This window comes from Ursus arctos, unplaced genomic scaffold (assembly GCF_023065955.2).
Source record: "Ursus arctos isolate Adak ecotype North America unplaced genomic scaffold, UrsArc2.0 scaffold_2, whole genome shotgun sequence".
In the NCBI taxonomy this organism is placed as follows: domain Eukaryota; kingdom Metazoa; phylum Chordata; class Mammalia; order Carnivora; family Ursidae; genus Ursus; species Ursus arctos.
The window spans coordinates 20,666,406-20,690,609 of NW_026622874.1; the positions used below are offsets into that span (position 1 = coordinate 20,666,406).

The 24,204-nt window shown below is 39.0% G+C and overlaps 2 protein-coding genes across 11 annotated transcripts in view; one reads left to right on the plus strand and one right to left on the minus strand.

Annotated features, from left to right (window-relative positions):
• The window catches only part of TPR (translocated promoter region, nuclear basket protein), a 66,935-nt gene extending 62,347 nt beyond the window's left edge, over positions 1-4,588 (plus strand). For all 4 annotated transcript variants that reach the window (XM_026509236.4, XM_026509235.4, XM_057315590.1 and 1 more), the window contains exons 50-52: positions 1,301-1,419; positions 3,694-3,789; positions 4,388-4,588. In XM_026509236.4, coding sequence (XP_026365021.2) covers positions 1,301-1,419; positions 3,694-3,789; positions 4,388-4,443 — 271 coding nt within the window. In that variant the 3' untranslated portion in view covers positions 4,444-4,588. The remainder of the gene's footprint in view (positions 1-1,300; positions 1,420-3,693; positions 3,790-4,387) is intronic.
• Positions 4,489-21,306, minus strand: PRG4 (proteoglycan 4). Of its 7 annotated transcripts, none has more exons than XM_026509239.4 (13): positions 21,212-21,304; positions 20,531-20,629; positions 17,897-18,019; positions 16,512-16,631; positions 13,922-14,071; positions 13,240-13,362; positions 8,933-11,800; positions 8,207-8,284; positions 7,195-7,331; positions 6,769-6,925; positions 6,100-6,300; positions 5,485-5,610; positions 4,489-4,733 (listed from the first exon to the last, which is right to left on the minus strand). In XM_026509239.4, exons 2-13 carry the CDS (start codon positions 20,601-20,603, stop codon positions 4,636-4,638), a joined length of 4,254 nt encoding a protein of 1,417 aa, XP_026365024.2. In that variant the 5' UTR covers positions 20,604-20,629; positions 21,212-21,304; the 3' UTR covers positions 4,489-4,635. The 7 variants fall into 7 exon arrangements, with proteins under 7 accessions (XP_026365024.2, XP_044243816.2, XP_057171574.1 ...); XM_044387881.3 differs by lacking the exon at positions 21,212-21,304 and adding an exon at positions 20,941-21,205; XM_057315591.1 differs by lacking the exon at positions 17,897-18,019 and having other exon boundaries at positions 21,212-21,305.
• Between the last annotated feature and the right edge of the window lie 2,898 nt (positions 21,307-24,204).

Genomic DNA, 24,204 nt, shown 5'->3' on the forward strand with positions numbered 1-24,204 from the left:
GACTTATTAAAAATTAGAAACATTCTAGTAGTTTTAAGACCTGACTACATTTTAACACATCAGTTATAAACAAAGTTTAACAAAAGAAGTATTTTATGACACAGCATTTGGATTTTTTTTTTTTAAGTCAAAGGAAGTAGAGTAATGCAAAGAACCACTGGACAGTGGTCTTGGAGAAGTGTTTAACTTTCAAGGCAGAACCTAATTCTTTACAAAATAATAAAGTTAGACTACTTCATAGAAGCGCAGCTAGAAGTAGAACACAGATTTCCTAGATAGAGCTCAAAGATTTTGTTTTATTTAGCAATATTTATTAGAATAATAATAGACCAGTTCTAGTGTATGAGGAAAAAGGCAAGCCTATTTTTATGCTCTAACACAGTGCTGCTTTTTGGGGGGGGGGGGAGATTACAGACCCTGCTGAGAATCCTAGCTGCTGTTAATTTCATACCATGTATGCAAGTCACTTTAGATATATCATTTCTACCCCACACAAGATCTCTGCAAAGTGTTATCTCCGTTTTACAGTGAGAAAGCTCAGACTCAGAACATGTCAAAATAACTTGCTTAGGCCACTGGTAACTGGCTTAGACTGGATTTGACCTGTGACTTCAGCCCCATGCACTTTACACTTTCACTAGCATTTCTCAACTTTGGCAGGTAGTCATGAAAGAGATCTTTTCAGACATGTTGTTACTAATGACTGTACTGAAGTTTGCAGATGATAAAACTGGAGCAGATTCAACTTACTTTTGGACTATTCTCTCCCTTACTCGTGTTTTGATGTGCTTTATTCAGTGGGAGAAAGTGTTGGAGTTACAGCCATTGACCCAGGAATTCACGTACCTACAGCATGTCTCATCTGGGCTAGAGCCCACGGTGAAGTAGTGGTACATTGTTTAGTTGGGACTTGTGAGTTATTTTAGTACTCTGCCTTCCTAGAAAACTGTTTTGAGATTCAAAATCTGTATAATATATCTCTTATGAATGTTGTCAAGAATGTGAGCATCCTTTGTCAAAAAGAAAAAAAATAACAAAGAGGGGAAATAACTAAAAATGGACCATGTCCTGGTGAGAAGAGGAATAAGGAAAAAGCAACTTGAGCTGTCTTTTCCCCTGCTCCCTTAAAAATATATACAGTTACCAATATCAAGAGTCTACAGTTTTGAGTTAGAGGGGAGCTCGGGGTTATTTAAGTGATAAACTATATCAGAAAGAGTTTGGGAACCATTTAGGATACCTCAGGGATTGTGTACCTCAGTTTCGTATATTCCAACCTATTTTTGTTTTCCTTTCTTAGTATTAGTTCAGAAGCAGGCCTAGAAATTGATAGCCAGCAGGAAGAAGAACCTGTTCAGGCATCTGATGAGTCAGATCTTCCTTCTACCAGCCAGGATCCTCCGTCCAGCTCTTCTGTAGGTAAGTTCCTGCTCTTCAGTACAACACAACTGATACATCAGACTTGTTTGCAAAAGATGATTTTATTAGTAAAAATAGATCATTCTTTTTTTCCCCTGAATTAAAAATGGTTTATTTAAAAGGGAAATTGTATTTTATTAAAGGAAATATAGTTTTAAGACTTGGTTGTACTAGAGGTGCCACAGGCCGGTGAGGGGTGAGTCACTGGGAGGGAAGCGAAGGAGTAGTACTTCAGGTCTCCTGCCTCTTTAAACCAAAGGAGCTTCTTGTTATTTGTTCTACATATTAGGATTCTTACATGAGATTTGATTCAGAGAGTTGAAGGATAGGAGGTCTGTTACTCAAAAAATATTTGAAATTTACTGATGTAAACAATTTCAAAGTTTGGCTTTCAAGTTTTTGAAGTTAACTTTGAAAAAGGTTATTTTTATGTATTTTTCCTGCAATAAGAATTATTTCTATGGTACTTTCAAAAAAAATAATTAACGTTTATTGAGTACTTACTGTGTGTCAGACAGCATTCTAAGCTCTTTGCATATATTAGCTTACTTAATTCTCACATCAACCCAGTGTGGTAATCACCCATATGGAAACTGAGGCACAGAGATGTTGAATAACTTTTCCAAAGTACATAGCTAATAAATAATGGGCAAGCCAGGATACGAACTCGTGAAGTTTGGCTTCAGAGACTCCATTCTTAAACAAGACACTATACTAGCTTATCTGTCTCAAAGTTTTTAGGTAGGGAATTACTTTTATTAATTGAAGAAATATAGTACCCAGTCATCCATACTGATTATATTGTTATTTTGAATTGTTTCTAGCAGTAATTCTCAAATTCTGCCATGGAACCTCCACGTTCTATGGAAGACCTGCTCACTTACTACTTTTTTCAGTCATGGGACTTTGCTATCTCAGGATCTCTCCTGCCTGTCAGCTGCTTTTCCCTGACACAGCAACCTATAAGCCAACATCCCTAGGTTCAGATCCCACATCTACCTTGGAACAGCTAGTAACTTTAAATGTTTACAGATTTATTTTATTATGAAATATGAATAATCATAGCTAATCTTGCAGTCAAGATTAGAAATAATATATGTGAATTATATAACTCAATGCATTACACTCAGCAAGACTCAAAAATCATCATCATAGTTATTAATAATGCAATTGCCGAAGTGTTCTTCTCCCATTTATATTGTGATACCCCATGAAAATTATCTTTAACAGTAGAATGGGCAGTCCTTATATCTTACCAGGGCTTGCACAAGAAAATATGGTTTTTGTTCCCTTTTATAGGATACTATAAAATTAGGATGTCTTAAAATTTATTTGGTAATATAAAACAGTAAGCCTCCTCATCTGAGCAGTCGTTCATTTGGTCAGTAAATATTTGAGTGCCTACCGTGTGCCAGGCAATTTGATAGAAAGCATCACTAAGAAAATGACTTTTAAGTAAAGACCTGGAAAGGGTAAGGGAGCAACGCTGTGCAGTTTTTTGGGGAAGGAGTGTTCCGGATGAGATATATAGCAGGTACCTATAAGGCAGCAGTGTGCCATATTCTAGATCAGCAGGAAGGCCAGGCCGGTGTGGTTAGAGCACAAATAAGGCCAAGGAGAGGCTAGTACGGGATAGGAGGGGTAGGGAGGAGAGGCCCAGTAGATCATTGTAATTGCTTAGGCTTTTGTGGATTTAGGAAGCTTTTAGAGGGCTCAAACAGAGTGGTGGTAAGTTCTGACTTAAAGATGCAATAGTATCAATTTGGCTGCCGTGTAAACAAGAGACTGAAAAGGTAAAGACAAGGATTTTTCAGACAGGGTAGTAGAGAGTTTGTGAGAAGAGGTCAGATTTGGGGATATGTCCTTAAATTCGAGCTGGCAAGATTTGCTAATGATTGGATTGGGGGTGTCTGGAAGAGAGGATTCAGATTTGACTCATATTATATGTAGGGGTCTGTTGTTTCCCCACTTGCTAGCAAGGTGATACGTGGGTAGGCACCAAGTAAATATATATTATATGAGTGGAGTGAATGAATGAAAAAAAATCGAGCACTTTTTTTAATAAGAATTTTTTTTTTTTTACTTTTTACCCTTTTTTCGTTTGTTAAATGTCCCTTGTTAAAAATCAAACAACTTTTAAATATTGAAAGCGAATGGACACCTCTGCATTTTTTCCATGCATTCATTTAGTAACTAGATTTTGCCATTATAAATGCTTTTCTTATTTTTTAATTTGCTTTCTTATATTTTAACGTTTGGGGTTTTTTTCCTTAGATACTAGCAGTAGTCAACCAAAGCCTTTCAGACGAGTCAGACTTCAGACAACATTGAGACAAGGTGTCCGTGGTCGTCAGTTTAACAGACAGAGAGGTAAATTTCTGACATATTGATTACATGATAGGATGTAGGACAGTAATAAATGGAACAAGTTTTCTAATCCTTAATTTTCTAACTTGTATCTAGTTTTTTTTTAATGTTCTAAGGATTGATTAAATAATTACACATTAGCATGTGATGTTTACTAATCTGTAAGCTTCTTGCAGAAAGATGTGTAACTATAGGTATATAATGAATATGTGTTTATATTTCATATTTTCTCATTTCTTACTTGAATTCAAAATAAGATTTGGAGAAGCTAAAGTGGTACAGTACTAGATAGTCATTTGTTACATCTCTGCCTCTTCCACTTTTTACACAACGGAATAAAGCTTTGTGACTTTAACTAGTTAAAAAAGATTAAAAATTTTAATATCTCCATGTTTTCTAATGTAACCCGTAGAGATTGTATTCATGCCATGAAAATATTAATCTAATTGTAATAATTTTCAACTGAAGATGTGTGAAATGCCTAACACAGGTATTTGATATTGAAAGCAATTTTTATAGTGACCTAGGGTAAGTGAATACTCCGGTTTTGAGCTAACTTCCTAAAAGATGCATTCAGTTTGGTTATTTTTTTCTCTTATAGGTGTGAGCCATGCAATGGGAGGGAGAGGAGGAATAAATAGAGGAAATATTAATTAAATGTCCTGTAAACTGTAATAATTGTGAATAAGAGTCTCAAGCCTGTTTTAGTGTAATGATTGTTGAGATTAAAAACATTTTTGTATTTAAATTGGCATGCTTCTCTCAACATTCTTTATTAATAAAGTGTATTTCAGTGTCAAAATTTTTCATTCTTCATTTAGTTAGTTGACTTTTCCTTTGCCCGTGGGTCTAAGGACAGTTGTACCAGACATTGGATAAGCTCCTCCCAAAACGAGTAGTGACGACTCTTACTGTTCTACTGGGTTCATCGATGTTATAGTATTGATCTAAATAGAAGAGAAATCACTTTTTAACTAAAAAGAAAACAAAACCCTTGAACTTAAAAATAGTTTGTGTTGAAAGTGTTTATCATTTTAATATCAGAAATGTTTGTATTGATTAATTTGAGCTTTCTGACAAAAATAAAAACAGTTACCTTGACAGATTGACTTTTCACCAGCTTTCTGTAAAATTAGGTTCAACTCTCCTTTTTCAGTGTAAGAGTTTGAGAAAAACTAAGTTTAAAAAAATAATAATTCACTTCAGTTCTATCCTTTAAAAATTTTTGACATCATTTATATACGTGGAATAACTTAGATTTCTGAATTTTTCAAAGAAAAGTGCCCCAGATAACATAATTTAATTTTTTTAAAAATAATTAGTTTCTCAAGAACTTCTTTGTGATCTTCGGGACTTGTGTAGTGATATAATTTTGTGACACCCAAGACCTCAGTAAATTCCACAAGTAATGTAAAATATTGTTCTTGGTAACAGTTTTACTCAAGTAATTAGATGGTTTATCATAATAGGCTTTAGTCTCATGAAGGATAGTGCAGAATTGAATTGCAGCCCATTCAATTTAATTGAAAGTAAAGTGAAAATCTGAACATTCTCTTCTTCAGAGCAATTAGAATAAGTGTTATAGTTTAACTTCTCACCTTTAGTCACCATTGAACACTTGTTTTTGCTTCGATTATATTCATTTTTTAGAGATTAGAGCACATCTTTAAGAAACTAAGAAGTTATTTAATAACTTACTCCTAGAAAAGGCGTAGTAATCATAGCCATCGGGTTTTCTGATGTTGGGCAATGCTATAGCTGAAGTAACCACATTTGGAAATCCTCTCCATTGTAAACTCATTTTAACTTCATTATGGAGGAAACCTGTAGATTTAAAGATACCAGACTGAAAGCAATGCACTATAGGAAAGAGCAGCCATTAGAGTCTCACAGGCCTGGGTTTGAATCCCAGTTTGGTTACTGAGTAGCTCTGTTATGTTGGGTGAGTTATTTAATTTAGGTGCCTCAGTTTTTGCCCCGTCTGACATGGTGCAAAAAAAAAAAAACCTACCTTTTAGGACATTGCTGAGGTTTATAGATTTGTATGTAACGTACTTGGTAAGAGGTACTTGATAAATGATATTTATTACAAATAACAAACCTGAGTAAATTGCATTCTTTACTCACAAAAATATATATATATATATATTGATCTGGTCATTAACTGAGGCAAATTGATGTTTTGAATAAATAAGCTTTAAATTATTGGAGCCATATAGTCACTATTTATATTCAATAAGCTTCATTCTGTAAGATAAACTGTATTACATCTGTTTCATGTGTAAGAATTTTTAACACAGTAAGAAACATTACCTTTGTCTTGGTAAGAGACTCTGACGGGTGAATTCAAGTGAATTCTGATGGTGTGTGTTTGAGAAGGTCCTATGGCACGTTCAAAGCGACGTCTCCTAACCTGTGTTGTTTCTCCATACACTGAATAATTGATAGCAGGCCTTCTTCCAGGACATTTTTTGATGGGTTCCTGTTTGTAAATATACTGCTGAATGCCACCACCTATTATGTATTAGAAAATTGCATGTGATAAGAAAATTAAGCTTAATCCCCCAGGAAGGTCGAGCTTTTACAAGGTAGAGGAAATGATCAGTGTTTCTCATAAAGTATGTCCAGACATTAATAATGACTATTAGTCAAGGGTATTATAAAATAATTGCTAAATGCTGAAATACATGTTGAATGAGTAAAACCAACAGATTTGCATAGTTATATATTTAACTTTGTTTAAAAGTAAATGATTACCTTTATATTAAATGTCCTGAAAATTCAGATGAAATTGTAATTTGCATGCTGAGAGCTCTGAATACTTTTTACTGTCCTCAGTTTTTTTCATTGAAAATAACCTGATTCCAGCCATTAAAGACCTTTGGCAGTAAACCCAGTAATAAATGAAAATATTGAATAAAATTTCCCAGGCAAATCAGTTCTTAGAAGTTTTGTAATTTTGTCAATTATTGTAACACATACCTCTCTTGAAAAAATACACGGATTCAGGTCTGTCCTTGTATTTAGCTATTGAGAGAGCTGCCACTATTTTTCCATTTAGTCCTCCAAATCCTTTTGCAATTTGTTTGGGGTACCCTGGATCTTTTATATCATTGGTGAAACGCCAGTACTGGGAATCCTGATGATTTAACAGAGGAAGTGGTATTAACAGCTTTGGAATAAGTGAGTTAGGGATTCATTCTTAGATCTAAATATACGGAGAAAGTTTTAACTTTGTTAAGTGAATAAATTGGCCTTTAATGTTACTAAATCGTTAGCTTTTTATTAAAGTTTGATGACAGAATAGTTGAATAAAATATGGTGACCCTTTGAAGTGGAAGTTAAGCTGATATATGCTCTTAGGATAAAGAATAGCTAGTTACTCATTTCTCTCAGCTGATTTCTTACCTTAAAGAAGAAAGTTTTTCCTTCACAGTTGCATCTGGTAAAAGCAGTATCGATGGGGGAGGGAATACCCCAAACTTCAGTAATTTTACGAGGTGGAGATGGTGGATTGAATGCACTCAGCATCCAGAAATAATGACCTAAAATTGAAAGACATAGATCAGCCTCCAAGCTGAATGAATGATATAATTTATCCCGAAAGAAACCAATATGAAAAACTGTTAATTAGTTCATCATAAAACAAAACAAAACAAAACCAGACAGAATGTGTTAACACACATTATATGACAAGTTTAGTCAACACTGTTAGGATTAGAACGGAAGTTGGTATTTGAACATTTCTGAGAGTAGGTATTTCTCAGGTCTGAAGTTCAGCATAGCCTTCAAAATATTTGTTTTCCAGTGTCTCTAGAAAGATCCTTCTGGCTTTGTGACTTACAGAAAGGCACTTATCTCCATTTCTTTATCTGTTAGAATTAAGGAGTTACAATCCAGTGACTGCTAAAATCTCTTTAGCTTCTGCCGTGCTAGTGTATGATTTGTTTCCTTTCAGGTTTAATCTAAATATATTAGGACTGGACCAGCAGATGGTACAGCAGAGAAGTAACATGAAGTAGCTGCTATTCTCCTGTTAGGTTCCCATAGTATGTAGCACTTTGAACATGTTGCAATCAAGATGTTATTTTCATATAAAATAGAGCAGGGAATACAAATACAAATCTGGGTGTCCTGTCATTTGATATGAAATTAAAATTTGAACTACCTTTTAATTACTAATGGAAAGAAAAAAATTAGTAGTATCTGTTTAAGCTCTCTGTTTTGTTACTCTAATGTGTTTAATTCTGTTAATCCTGTATTTTGATAATACTTTCAGGTTCCCATAATATTGTGTGAGGTAAGTTAATCAGTCAGGTTCCCCTCTGGAAATCTCAACGCAAACTTCCATTCTTCTTTGGTTCTCATAAATGCCAAGAATAAAATGATGGGCAGAAGAAGAAATGTGTGCATAGCTTACCTCGAAATGCAACCAGTGTCCCATTGTGCAAAGTAGTCAGTGCATCTACTGGCTTCCCGTTGCATAAATTAGTCTCATCTAAAACAAAAAAGTAAGCCAATACAAAAGAAAATGAGAAAAGTGTTCATGTTCTTTTCAAATCCTCGCACAGGGCTGTTGCTAAGCTTTTGAAGGGGTTAGCGGGAGGTGTGCATATTTCAACAATAAAAAGGAAGAGCTATATTTCATAATTGTTTTACTTAAAGGTGATATTATTCAAAAAGTAATATATAAAATAATATATAAAAATCAGAATGGGCCAGGTTACCTGATCTTCATGTAAATTAGATAATTATTGGATGTTTGATCCCAACGCAAAATTCCATTTTTCAGTTTTGATTGCCCTTTGGAATTGGTTTGGAAAAGAATAATATTGCAGACTTTCGCTTTGCATTGTACTCTTGTAAGGATACACTCCCAACTACATTTTTTTGACATTCTATATACCGTCTCTGCATATAGACACAAATGCACTAAATTCCTTATTCGATTTTCCAAAGACCTAATAATCTTACTGTGATTACTCCTCTGCTTACCCATGGAGAAGCTGTAGAACCCCACAAGTTAACAAGTTCAGGGATCTAGATAATTTATCAATAGCGTGCTACTAACTCAGGGCATTCTGGCCCAGATAAATTTAAGTTAACATTACCAATTTTAAAACTGGAAATAACTGATGCTTATTACCTGAAAGGATGGGATTGATGGCAATGTGTTGATTGGATCCTCTCACCAAGATATCAGTGCCTGGGATAAATATAGGGGTTAACACAGGGGGCCTGGGGATCATGTGAGGTTTTTCTCCAGCAATAGCTGCATCTTTATTTGGATTTACTTCAACTATTTCTGAGTTATGTCTTTGGTTAGGGCTGGTGGTAGTTAGCACAGCTTCCGCTGAGGAGGTGGGGTGTAATCTAGGCATTGTCGATGTAGTCATCTTCGGGGGAATTGCTGTAGTCTTTGGTTTTCTCCCTTTAGGTATTGTGTTTGGCTTTTTGGTAGAAGTGGGCCTTTTCGGTGCTTTGGTTGGCTTTCGGGGTTTAGAAGTTGACACTTTAGGAGTCGTGGCTGTATCTTTTGGCACAGCTGTGGTTTCCTCGGGTTTATTCACAGTCTCTTCAGTTGTAGTTGTCTTTTTTGTTGTAGTCATTACTTTGGGTGCAAGAGTTGTTGCTTTAGGAGTAATTTTGGACGATGTGATAGACGTTACTTGTGTGGTTGTACTTGTTTTGGACGCAGTGGTCTCTTCTGTTTCGGGTATCATATGTATGTCTTTTTCTGTTTCGTCTTTAGCTATTGTCATTTCAGGTTCGGTCACTTCAGGAGCCTTGGTTATAGATACAGCAGGTTCTTCAGGAACCTCTGGTGTGGGTTCTGCAGGAAACTCAGGAGTTGATTCAGTAGGGTTCTTGGGAGTAGTGGGAGGCTCCATGGTGGTAGTTGTAGTAGTGACCTCTGAGGTGGTTGGAGCAGGTGTCTCAAGAGAAGCTGGAGCAGGCTTCTTGGGGAGTTTGGGGGTGGGCTCCTTGGGGGCAGTGGGTGCAGGCTTCTTGGGGGCGGTGGGTGCAGGCTTCTTGGGGGCGGTGGGTGCAGGCTGTTTGGTGGTAGTGGGTGCAGGCTTCTTAGGGGTGGTGGGTGCAGGTTCTTTGGGAGTGGTGGGTTCAGGCTCCTTGGGAGTGGTAGATGTAGGCTCCTTGGGGGTGGTGGGTGCAGGTTCTTTGGGGGTGGTGGGTGCAGGCTCCTTGGGAGTGGTGGGTGCAGGCTCCTTGGGAGTGGTGGGTGTAGGCTCCTTGGGGGTGGTGGGTGCAGGCTTCTTGGGGGCGGTGGGTGCAGGCTGTTTGGTGGTAGTGGGTGCAGGCTTCTTAGGGGTGGTGGGTGCAGGTTCTTTGGGAGTGGTGGGTTCAGGCTCCTTGGGAGTGGTAGATGTAGGCTCCTTGGGGGTGGTGGGTGCAGGTTCTTTGGGGGTGGTGGGTGCAGGCTCCTTGGGAGTGGTGGGTGCAGGCTCCTTGGGAGTGGTGGGTGTAGGCTCCTTGGGGGTGGTGGGTGTAGGCTCCTTGGGGGTGGTGGGTGCAGGTTCCTTGGGGGTGGTGGGTTCAGGCTCCTTGGGGGTGGTGGGTGTAGGCTCCTTGGGGGTGGTGGGAGCAGGCTCCTTGGGGGTGGTGGGTACAGGCTCCTTGGGGGTGGTGGGTACAGGCTCCTTGGGGGTGGTGGGTGTAGGCTCCTTGGGGGGGGTGGGAGCAGGCTCCTTGGGGGTGGTGGGTACAGGCTCCTTGGGAGTGGTGGGTGTAGGCTCCTTGGGGGTGGTGGGTGCAGGTTCTTTGGGAGTGGTGGGTTCAGGCTCCTTGGGAGTGGTAGATGTAGGCTCCTTGGGGGTGGTGGGAGCAGGCTCCTTGGGGGTGGTGGGTGCAGGTTCTTTGGGAGTGGTGGGTTCAGGCTCCTTGGGAGTGGTAGATGTAGGCTCCTTGGGGGTGGTGGGAGCAGGCTCCTTGGGAGTGGTAGGTGTAGGCTCCTTGGGGGTGGTGGGTGCAGGTTCTTTGGGGGTGGTGGGTGCAGGCTCCTTGGGGGTGGTGGGTGCAGGTTCTTTGGGGGTGGTGGGTGTAGGCTCCTCAGGGGTGGTGGGTGTAGGCTCCTCGGGGGTGGTGGGAGCAGGCTCCTCGGGGGTGGTGGGAGCAGGCTCCTCGGGGGTGGTGGGTGCAGGCTCCTCGGGGGTGGTGGGAGCAGGCTCCTCGGGGGTGGTGGGTGCAGGCTCCTCGGGGGTGGTGGGTGCAGGCTCCTCGGGGGTGGTGGGTGCAGGCTCCTCGGGGATGGTGGGTGCAGGCTCCTCGGGGGTGGTGGGTGCAGGCTCCTCGGGGGTGGTGGGTGTAGGCTCCTCGGGGGAGGTGGGAGCAGGCTCCTTGGTGGTGCTGGGTTCAGGCTTGGGAGCGGTAGGTGTAGGCTCCTTGGGGGTGGTGGGTGTAGGCTCCTTGGTGGTAGTGGGTATAGGCTTCTTGGGAGTGGTGAGAGCAGGCTTCTTGGGGGTGGTGGGTGTCGGCTCCTTGGTGGTAGGTACAGGCTTCTTGGGGGTAGTAGGAATAGGCTTCTTGGGGGTGGTGGGAGTGGGCTCCTTAGTGGTGGTGGGAGTAGGGGATTTGGTTGTAGTTTCAGCTTTGGGTGTAGATTTAACAGGAGCTTTGGATGTGGGTACAGAATCTTTAGCAGGTGTTTTCTCTGCACTTCGTGTCTCTTTAGTTGAAGTAGTCTTCTCTTTTGTTCCACTTGAAGTCTCTTTGTTTGTTAAAGAAGTCTCTTTAGTTTCAACTGTTGTCTCCTTTTTAGGTGTTGAAGGTGTCCCTTTGGATGTATCAGAATCAGGTGGAAGACTGGGTTTCGGATTTACTGGTTTGCCTGTTGTAATCTTGGGAGGTGTGGTAACTTTATCGCGTTCGGTGGTAGGAGTGTCGGGAGTTGGAGTGAGCTTGATATCACCATTGTCCAGTCCACTTCCAGCTTCATCTACAACTGGTGATTCTGGGGTAGGTTTCTTTTTAGGAGTTTTTTCCTTCTTGTTATCTGTTACTAGAAAAAAATATACACATCTTTTATTTTTGAGTAGTTTTCTCTTCAATAGTGACCTAAAGATCCCATCCTTATCAACTAGCTGTGTATCTCAAGCAAATTGCTGACCTATAATATGTTCATTAATTTATTATAAAATGGTAAATATTGAACTTATCTGATTGAGCTATTTTAGAGAATTAATGAGAAGGGGTGAAAAGCACAAGTTAAAGTCTGTACAGTTAATGTATAGAAACAAGTGGCAATTTTGAAATTACCAACATCATCAACAACAGTTAATTCATCTCTAGATGAGTGCTCTTTGCCCCTCACTTTCTCTACTCTTACTTCACATTACTCAGTGACCTGTCCTTCCCCTTGGAAACCTAGTTCCAACATCTTGTAGATTCACTGCACCAACTGCCTCAGAAGCCTCTACAACTACACTCCAGGAATCTGCTCCAGTCACCCCAATGGTCCCTACTGAGCTCTGTTTCCCTACACATGGCTATTAGCTGCTCTCTTTTCTTGGCGCACCCAAACTTAGTAGCTCAGGGGATACAGAGAGGAGATTAGGATGCCATGGCAGCAAAAGACCCTGTTTGACAGGATTTCTCATAGCAGCTACTCCACAGGTGAATTTCAGAGCCCAAAGAGTGTATCAAGAGCTCATCACTGAGATGAGTTCCATTTAGCAAACATGTACTGCACTTCTATGGTGTGCAAGACTCTGGATGATTCAAGGATGATGTATTTGCCTATTCAGCCAGAGAAAAGGCTTCAGGGGAAATAACCACCCAGGAAATAGAGTTCTTCAAAACTCTAGTATCCAAAATTCAGTATTTCCTGGAGACAGAGAATATATTTTAGAATTTCAGGAAATAATGAAAAGCAGAACAAAGGAAATCTCTTTTCAGAAGGTAATAGCCTAATCTGTAGTACATTCTCTACTACAAAAAAAAAAAAAAAAAGACAGGATATATAATTTATTAGAAAAATAATAAAAAGCTATAAAATGTGGATAGTAATATTGCCTTTCCCGGAGATTAACATTTTAAAGCACTTAAAGCAGCATATAAATGCAAAATAAAATAAGTAAAAATTAAAGGAAAAATAACACAAGGAACATAGAGAAAGGAGGAGAAGAAAGAAAAATGTATCAGGTGGACAGGAATTAAACCTGAAAACCATAAATGACATCTCTGGTGTCACCCTGTGGTTCCAGAGCTGCTGCACTAGCAGCTTCTTATCCTTTGCTTTAAAGAAGGATTGCTTGGCTGCTTTGCACCTGTTTCCTATAGGAAGTTCTCATTAGCATCTTCTACAATGATTTTTACAAATCTGTACACTCCCCAACTCCTGAAAGGTCCTCAAATCATTCTACCAACACGCACTGCTTTTAGATAATTATTATTAATATGGCATTGATAATAGTCTTTGATCTTTATCAATGCTCAAACCTTTAGGTTTCTTCTTTAATTCTTTATTAGCAGCTGAATTTTTGGAAGACTTGATTTTCCGAATAGTTGAAGAGGAAGAGGAAGAGGAGGAGGAAGACTCTTGATTTTCAGAAACAGAATGTTCTATAAATCAAATAAAAAGGTTGGTCACACCAACTGTAATTTAAAGCAAAAAACTGCCAGTCCAAATACAACAAAAAAATACTGTTTACTGAGCTACAAATGTCCATGTATTGCTTTTATCAGTAATATGATCAACTGTTCTTTCAATTTGTTGGTTAAAAGCAAGGTGGCTAAGCTTATCACAGATACTAGCAATATAACTATATTACTTTCTCTCAACTTTCCCCTCTCCACAGAATCTAATTATCCTGCAGAAAATCACCTGGGCTTTTTTCCCCCCCAATGAGATGTGTTTCTTCTGATTATTTTAACCTACACCCATGCTGGGTTCAGTTATAAGAAAAATAAATAGCTAACAGTTTATAATTTGGCTAAAGAAAAATAAATAGCTGAGGGTTTATAATTTGGCTTAAACTTTGACTTAAAACACATTTTAAAAAGTGTAATGAGCCTTTCATGACTCACATGATTCCCTTATTCTATGAAGAGTCTTATAAATGTAGTCCGCCTACAGCTTAGTCCCTTTCAAAACCTTTTATTACATCTGTCATCTTCCTACCTTCTGTTATTTCCTCTGATTCTATCACTTTCTTAGTCTTCTTCTTGTTTGGTGCTTTGGGTGAACGTTTGGTTGTTGATTTGATGGTTTGAGGTGCTCCTGGAGGTGGAGGTGCAGTCTTTGAAGATGGTGGTGTTGGGGGATTATGCACTGAGGCCAAGCAAGACAGGTGGATTAACATCTTGACATTCATCAGCAACTGTTAACTGTGAAAGGACTGGATGCATCTGGCTTCAAGAATCGATGCTGGTGAAAACCAGCATAGGCAGGCTCTTAGCCTAACACTAGTTACTCCAAAGCGATTAATTCTGAACATGCATCACTGTAAAATATTGGTTCTGAAATTGTCATAAGTTATGACAAGGGGCAAATTCTCAGGAGTCAGAAAACCTGAATTCCAGCCCTTGACCTGCAAGGTGCTACCCTTGTGACTTTGAGCAAATGAGCTAACTCCCTCTTGAACTTTGTTTTGTGGTCTGCAAATTGAGATGTTTATTCTAGATGATTTCTGAAGGTATTTCCCGGCCTAAAACATACTTGACTCTATCAGCTCTGTCCCTTATGCCAATCTTCCGTGATGATAGAAATAATTACTGCATGTGAACGAAAGGTGTTTGTGCTCTCAGGAGAGAAATATAATAATTACATTTGTCCTGTTTTCATATTCGTTTAAATCAACGATGCCAATTCACCTTTCTTTCTTATTTTTTAATTACAAAAGTTCTACATGAATATTTACTCTTGTAAAAAGTTCCCACCTTCACATTATGCTTTTCTCAAAATGTGTGGCCCTTCCCCAAGTTAAACAATCGTTAACAGCTTGGTGTGTATCTTTGGAACCTTTTCTCTCCCATCTGCCTACCCTTTCTGTGTCTAGAAGAGAAGACATAGGACATGTTTTGATCATTAGGAACCAGAAGGAAAGGAGAGGGACTTCTGAAAGATAAGAAAGCAGAGAACAGCGAAGACACTTTGAGTAGAGAGAGTTGTGCTAAGTCCTTCTGCTCTTATGGAACATCCCCTAGGAACTCTGGCCAACGCAGTCTCCATGAGCTGACGACAACACTCCTTCCTCTGTCTCCCCCACCAGACAGCTGAATTTGAGAAACAGTTCTGCCGTACTAGCTAGTGATCTTGAGCCAAGCAACCTCTTGGACTGTTTTCTCACCCACGTTTCTTCAGTTCTTGAAATGTTAACGATTTCGAGATACGTAGATGCCTACAAGCAGTATCTATAGCAATCCCGAAACAACTAGAGGTGACTGGTAAGATAGTTTGGTTGTTATTTTTTTTAAATGAAGTAGTAAAGCTCTGGGTGGTTCCATCTTTTTCAGCGGAAACCCTGACTGTCTTTGTGAATTCTGTAAATGAAACATGACCTTCATCAATGTTTTTCCTTGAGTTCTACATAAGCCTCAGGTAATCTGACCCACCACCTAGTAGCATAAAGCATTGTCTTTAATTAACATGTTCTTTTCAATACTTCATCACTCTCTAACTATCCTCCCTCCCCACCCATCCTCTGCCCAAAATAAAGTCTTGGTTTTTTGTCTCACAGCCAAAACAATGATCAGGGCACTGAGTAAATATGTATCCTTCACCATGAGATCCTTCTGAGAGCTGCAGGAACTCTGCACTCTGAGCTTTTTATTTTAAGGGTGTTGTCTCCATCATTTCTGGAATGCTGTCCAATGAAAACATTGAACAGTTAAGAAATAGCCCTCAACTATGCTGATTAAGTTTTTTACCCTGTTTCTCCACTCTTCAAAAGTAGCAGGATGTACAGTCTGTTTAAATAAAATGATAAGATTATGCAAGTAATGCTTATTTTCACTTTTACCTCCACAAATATTATTGTTTTAAAAGTAGAATTTAAGAATAAACATTTGGTAAAAGAAAGAAATTCATTGTTTTTTTAAGTATTTTTTAAATTAATTATTTTTTTGAAAATCTGAAGAGTTTTATTACACTCTCAAAGTACTCCTTCAGGACCTATAACCCGAGAAAAGGATCTTAAAATGGGGCACTATCCCTTCTTATTGACTCTCTCACGCACAGGGATTTAGATAGCGATGACCACGGACTGCAGAGATGGCAAGAGATGTACAACAGACAGTTGGTGGGTTTGCCTATAAATTTAATGTCTTTAACTCCTAAATTGACGAGTTTAGAGAAGCTGAAAGTGTCATTCTGTCCTTCAGTATACACTCAAAAACACTAAAGCCAAAAACACAGCTAGCTCAAAGCGCCACTGACTTTGTGGGGTCAGCATCATGATGATGAGACGAGAAATCGCTGAGTGAGCTGCTTACTGTTGACTTCACCTGAAATTGGACCACACCTGAGGAAAAAGCACGTACACTCAGCCCCTATCCTGTTCCTCAACCAGCAATCTCTGGCGCTTCTAGTGCTGTTGGAAGAGGCTTTCCTCCTTTCATTCATTCTTGGTGAAACAAAGTTAATGCAAAATAGTTTGGGTTAGTAAAATCAAGTCCCTAGATGGGTGCATATTAGACATTATCAGCGAAACGAAGGTAGGTGCGCAGGTCTGGCCGCCCTGAGAGGCGCTGACTGCCACCATGATGCTTACCTTTTCCACAAAAATTCTCATAATCAGGACAGCACTTGCCATACTTCTTACATTCTGAGTCACAGTCACACTCCCTCCCTCTTGCAAAGGACTCGAAGCAGCGGCCTTTACAGGAAAGCTCTACCCAGAGCAAAACAAAACATTACAGATTATTGATTACGCAGCCACACCCACGTACTGAGAGCCATTTCCCACCTCACAGCTGACTAGGGTTCCAAAAGTGCTTTTCTGAGCTTTCATTTGGAATTTGGAAAATAGGTGGTTTTCCAAGTGGAGAATTCAAGAAAGAAATATGGTGACTCAGAGAAGTTTTCTTGTCCTTCAAGGCTCCAAGAGACACCCTGTGCTGTCTGAGTCATTTCACATATGTACAATGGAAGAGTGGGAACCCTTTATATGAAATCCCTCCATTCTCTCCACCTCGCATCACTGCTTTGTAATAGATGTTTATTAAGTGAACGTTCAGACCTCACAAAAATATTCCAAAGAGCTGGCTTAATATAGATGGGTCACTGTTGAGGCTCAAAAATCATTTATAAAACGCAGAGGCCTTTATTGTGACAAACCGAGCAAGGTGTAGAGTTGAAAGATTTCAGCCTAATCCCACAGCATGGATTATGCTTGCTCACGTCAAAACAAGCCTTGGTGAGAAGCACAGTAACTTACCAAGGCCTATTTGAAATGATTACCTTATACGACACATAACTGTACAGCAATAAATTTATCAACTTCACATACAAATTCTAAAGTGAACATAGCTCTGAACCACTTTTAATTATAATTTTCAAAAGTTGGAGATGAAATGTCCCTGTGTTAACAAAATGATCCAAAATGTGTTCAAGGGAAATACCACTCATAATTTAAAATTCAGATTCCTTGGGTTTTAACTGAAATTCCTCATTAAACACTAATGCTTCATATTTAAAGTGCCTTTTTTCAGGTACTTTAGAAACATATCAAAAAGTCCAACAGTAGGTAAGATTGTTTTATATCCATGGATTCTTTTGATGAAACTATTGAACGACCCCAATACTAAGCAATTACATCTCTGGTAGTGAATAATTACTCATAGGTATTTACTTAATGACTCCCGAGTCACAGTATTCTCTATTTAAAACAAGACATTTTACTTGGGACTAGTCAATAACCTTGCGCACCTGACAGCTTTCCAGGCTCCCCTCCCCCCCACCCCCCCAACCCCCCCGCCCGAGGCACGAGCTTTGACACCATCCCTAGTTACGACACGCTGCAACATGTATGCGAGGAAGGGAAAGGCACTTGAGCAAAAAGAAGTGCAAGAGTGTGGAAACAGCGCTGCAAGGGGGTGCAAGGGGACTCACAGAACAGTGCTGCGTGACAGGGAGACACTAGCTGTCAGGACTTACCCACGGTGCAGACTTTCTTGAAATCAGGGCAGCACTCCATGTAGTGTTGACAGTTATAATCACAGTTGCAGGTGGCATCTCTAGAATACCCTTCCCCACATCTCCCTGCACAGCTTGGTAAATCTAAAATTATACAATACTAGTGTAAACATGGCCAAACTGCTTCACAGAAAGGAAGAGATCTAATGAGAAGGATAAAGCCACTTGGCGAGGGAGAATTTTATCAATTGGAAAAGGTCGGGAATGATGGGCAGCAATGGGTCCAGAGATGACCTTAGCCTGATCGCTTATGTGACCTTGATCATGACACTTCTTTCTTCACTTGACTGAGAAGATAAATACACTTTTGAAAATCAGGCAAAGTTAACAGCTTTGAAAACAGTGGGTGACATCCCTGGGGGGAGGGGTAGCAGCTGCAACTCTCCTGAGGCCCCCACTAATGAGGACTAGCTGACATTTATTCAACATCTCTGTGCTGGGCACTGAGTCATACGTTATCTCTAATGTTTATGAAAATGTTGCCACAAGAGTATTAGTAGCCCCCTTTGAGAGATAAGGAAGCTGAAACACGGAGACTTTAATCACTAGCTCACGGACACCCAGTTAATAGTTCCAGGATGTATGTATTACAGGTCAATTAATACCTACTAATTATTCATATTGACCTCTTTCACTCTCCGAAGCGTCCTGATTCGGATAATAAGTTATATGGTCACCTAGAATTCGAACTCTGAAATCTCTGATTCTAAAGCCCACAGTTTTCCCGCCCAATCACATTGCCTCTCATCTCTCATGTTGAGTTTAAAGCAAGCTGGTTATGCCAGCAAAAACTTCCCCAGTCTCCCTCTTCGTTTTATTCATGAGGATAACTGCATTCTTTAAATGTTGTGGAAGTCAGATGCTTACAACCACAACTACAGTGAGTATAAAATAGATAACTGTTCAAATAGCATCTGGGCATGAATATAAAGGTCAGAGTTATTCTGGGTAAAACAAAACAAAAATAAAACAAAAGCGTGATGATCCTCAAATGTCTTTTTAAAAATAATTTGGAAAACAGCTTCCTGAGAGAATAACCACAAAAATGTAACAATGGAATCCATCTCTGGAATAGAAATTGTTAGGCGCAATATCCTAAAGCCATACAGGGACGTTGAAACACACTGGAAAAATCTCAAATTAATGAGTCCTGGAAAGTGAAAGTCTTCATATGCAAAGAAAATAGTAAATATTAGGACAACCTTCACAACTTTTTGCGTACATATGTGCACAATACATACAAAAATGCATATATAGTGTATGTATATAAATACATATATTATATATAAAGGAAAAAGAATGAGAAGTTGAGAAGGCAAGACAAGCAGACAATACAACATTAAAGGCTATTCTTTTCTAGTTAGCAGATTTCTGAAATAGGAAATCAATTATCTTTACAGTAAGAGCAATTATTTTCATAGATTAAATGACTGTCCTCTTTTTATTGCTATTAATTTTAACAACTAATTTTAAATTTATTCATTTAAAAGAAAGTAAAACCGTTTTAGAGAACTATTGATCTTATTACAGAGGAAAGGTAGATTAGGAAATGCTCTCAGTGTTGTGGGCGTTGTAATACTATCACAAGAGAGCAAAGGAGTCTAGAGATAACTGCGGTGGCCATCATTCCTTATTAAATATTCACATTTACTTTCACGTGTTTTTCCATCTTATCTAAGTGAGTCTGAAACTATGTTCGTGGCAGGAGTTTATCTCTCATGCTTAGGCTGGTGGGAATTTTAACTATTTTCCTGGAAGTGTCTACTTTATAAATGGAATTTCACCGTAACAGTCATGCACCTTGATTTTTCTTCTCTCCGGTTTTGCTCATCAAAGGAAAAAAAAAAAAAAAGGAAACAAAAATCCAACGCTTGGGATTACTGTCACTCATCAACCTTGGTCGCATGCTAGAGACCTGGGCTAAGGTGATTACACTGAAGGTATCTTAACGTTCTCTAAAATGACTAACAAGAACTGTTCATCCAGGACAGACTGTTTTTGGAAGACTGTGAATAGTTCAATATCATAATATATAAGATGACATGTATGCAAGTGTCTGGATGACTAGTCCTTATAAGAAAGACAGAACTTCCAAGATTAACACAAGACCATTTGAAACTTTGTTCATGTTCGTTGTAATACGATATCTAGTTCTACATGAGGCCAAAATAAGTCATCGATAATTTATGCGATGTAAAATACTTGTTAAATTTATTGTAAACATGGAAGCAAAAATTACATGTTATTTCAACACTGTTCTTTTCAGCTCCTCTGACAATGCTCTATCACCCTAGCAGAGTTTCATCCCGTGTCTGTATTTTGTTGAACTTTTGGAAGAACCATAAAAAATAATGAGCACAGAAATTATTCTATAGAAAAGCTCAAAACTTAAAAGATTTCATAAGACATGAGAAAAAAGTGAGAATTCCAAAATGCTTATAAATATGCCACATATGTTTCACATAATTTTAAAATTGTACTACACATTAAGCTCAAACAAATATGTCTTTAGAAATTTCTTTTGGTGTCATAATGGTCACCACAGAATGATTAGCAACAGCTGTTAAATAAAAGTGTTTTTGATGGTTAAGTTACCTTGAGAAGAAACTTGCTGAAGCAAGAAAACAGAAAGTAGCAGCAAGTATATGGGAAGTATTTTCCACTCCATGGCTATTTCCAGGTACAGAGCCCTAACTGAAAAGAAAAGAAAAGTATCAAAAACTGCTCTTTGATCTCACCACTCGTTTATGCCTGTGTTACTTACCGTGTTTCAGCAACTTTTAAAAGGCGATTTAATGATAAAACCATCCCACGCTTGAAACAAGACTTTTAAAGATAATCAGCCTTAATTCTATTGTAAATATTTGACCATTAGATTTAATCTTATGCAGAAGAAATCAAGTCACCATCTCAATCATGTTACCGACCATTTTAATACTTTCAAACTCCCACCAAATGGAAAACAGCCTTATCTCAACACTATTTAAATTACAGCATATACTTACAGTGCAAGGTTGAAATCCCAGCTTGGGGGGAAAAAATAACCAGCTTCAGTAAAATGTAATTTAACAAACACAGAAATGACCGTTCCAACTTCCCCTTAACTTTCCATATAAATTTGTCAGCTTCCAACAGGTGTACTGCATACCTGTGGTCCTTTTCAAAACTTTCCTACTACTATCCTTATAAATCTTTTCAAACTCCTTGACTAAAGCATAACCCTATTGAATCGTAAACACATTTAATTTCACGAAGCAAGTTAACTTTGACACTTACCGGTAAAAGCAATAGTGAGTTTTTCCAATGTCCTGGAAGTCTTATATATCAGTGCAAATATATTGGGATGAACCAATTAGTCCAAAGGTTAGACAGAATCAACAGTGACAACCTATGAAATCAAACTTTCCTCATTTGTTGGAAGAGGGCCCAGACAGCTAGACTTAGGCAACATCTGGAAAACACTTCCATTAAGAAAAATGACTACTACAAAATAAATTTAGGATTATTGGCCAAAACACACTTCTAATTTCTGAGTGAAATGAACAAATTGTTCTGAGATGGTAAATAGTTCTGGCAAATCTTGACTAGCGTATCAAAGCAGCAGTGTCAAAAGAGTCAAATGTTGGTGTCCCTTCTTGCCTTTTTTTCCCCCAGCTAAATCTAGCAAAGAGTAATTTTGAAACTTATCTACTGCCAGTTTGTGGCTAAATTTTCTTAACTTACACAATTAAATCAAATGTGCATTTCTTGAGTATTTGCATTTTCACTGAGCACAGAAAATATGCTCCGAATTGCCACAGGTAATGGTCTACGCTGTGGATTTTCTAGCTTCTTCTACCATGTAAAACCCTGCTTCGAAAGTGTAAATTTCTCCCTTAGCCCCTTTATTTAAACACAGCAGTGTGTGAGAATGGTCTTTTAAATTACTAATTTAGCTTCCTTACCCCAGAAAATGTCAACTACCATCTTGCAGAGCTCGGTCAGCTCTGCTCAACCTTTTACCTCAGTTTGATATGAAATGTTCCTGTTAAAATCCTATCTACCGGGGTCCCCTGGGTGGCACAGCCGGTCAGGTGTCCGACCATGGTTTTGGCTCAGGTTACGATCTCAGGGTCGTGGGATCGAGCCCCTCGTCAGGCTCTGTACTCAGCATGGAGTCTACTTGAGATTCTCTCTCTTCTCTTTCTACCCCTCACATGTGCTCTCTCGCTCTCTTTCATAAATAAATAAATCTTTAAGGAAAAAGAAATCCTGTCTACCTGCATAAGGCCTAGCTTGTGTCCTACTACCTCCCTGAAACCTTCCCATTTCAACCCCAACGGCATCCAGAATCATAGTCAACAAAGTACTGCCTTTTGTGGCAGTTATCTGTGGATCTGTCTCCCGCCCACTTCCACTCCACAGACTGTGGTTTCAACCGACGCCTGTGCCTTCCTTCTGTTGCCAGCACGGAATCCAACGCTTCACCGACGTTGTGTTTACCACGTGCTCTTCCAACCAAACTGTTGTGTTCCACTGTGTGGTAGGTATTTGGTAGGTCCTGTGTTTAAGTATCACAAAATGCCTTCAAGTTAAATAATAACCCCCACATTTTACAAGTAAAATGAAGAAGACCCACAAATGAAAAATCTGTGAGGATACATCGAGGATACATAAGGAGGAGGAGCCAGAGACAAGATTTGAACCCATGTCTTTTCATTTCAAGTTCCCCCATGTTTCTACAAACTGAGGGTTGCTGGAGGGGAGGTAGGTGGGGGGTGGGGTAACTGGGTGATGGGCATTTAGGAGGGCACTTGAAGTAATGAGCACTGGGCGTTGTATGCAACTGATCAATCACTGAACTCTATCCCTGAAACTAATAATATAGTATATGTTAATTAAATTGAATTTAAATTAAAAAATAAATAAGTAAATTTCCCTCATGTCTCTATTATATCCGGCCTCTTTTGGTCAAAGCCATCACTCAGTCCTTAATCATAGTACTAACTTTTACTCTTTCATGTGTGTATGTGGGTTTATGAGATTGTGACCTTTGTTAAGATGAATTATAATATAAACATCTCTTTTGTTCCCACAACGCTTATTCTGGGCTAAATATATCATGTAAGAGGACAATTTAGAGACTGTCAGCTCACCTCTAAATAATCTCCTTCCTCTGGGAACTACCTCACCATCTTTAGGGGCATTTCCATTTTAGCGCTGTCACACTTGTGATTTTTGCCACACCCACCAAAGCTGATAGCATTAGGTACAGAAAGCTGAAATAAATTGAGCCAATGTTTTCCTACCCTGGAAATTTGGAATTGTGATTCAGACATGACAAGTCTGTCTAGGTAGACCTATAACAGGTCAACATTTGTCCACTGTCTGAAGAAGGAGAGAAAATCCTTGAGAACCAAGAGGCACAAATGCAGGAAGGAGTCATGGAGACAGAGGCGGAAAGAGCTCTGCCAGCTTTCCAGTCTTGCTGACTCCTTGTTCCTGAGACCCAGATGCCTCCTTGCTCTGTGTCCTTAAGGCAGACCCCCCCTTCGAGGCTGGAGCTGACTAAAGATGCTTTCTGCTACTTAAAATCATTAATCAATACAGAGAAGAGGTGCAAAAGATCCTGTTGGATGGAACTGAACCAAATTCTCTTCATTCTTAGCTTTACTGAGGCCAAGAGGGGGAAGCTAGAAGCTTTGTAACATTTTCAAGTCAGACCTCCAGTAACACTCATTCTTAAGCCCAGGTTTTATTCTAAAGTTGGGAAACTGACAAATAAAGCAAAACACACATGCACAATTGTGACCAATCATGACTTTAAACATATCCATTAACACGTTCTCATTTTCATCAACTACATTTTCTCTGCATAATAAAGCATGGAAAAGAATGAAAACCTTTATTAAATGCCAAGTTCCTGAGGCTTAACTTATCAATACCTGATTTGCATAATTCTATGTGTAATGAGGCTATCTGGGTAAGTAAAGTTTGCCCTTAAGGCATGGAAGCATTTTAATTTTATCTACTAACTATATTTTTATAAACTGTACTAAATGCATCCTTCTGTGAATATTGGGCCATTTAACCTACCTTACTGATGACATGGCAATCATTCCATTAGGTTATACGTACCTCCTTTGAGATTTCTTTTCTCATTGAAGGTATTTTTTTTTTTTTTTTTTTTTTTTTGCTTTCACTTAAATCTCATTTAACCGGGACAAAAACTATCCTAGGATTGGTTTCTGGTCGGGGGAGTTGGGGAGAGGAGAGGAACGAGAGATAGG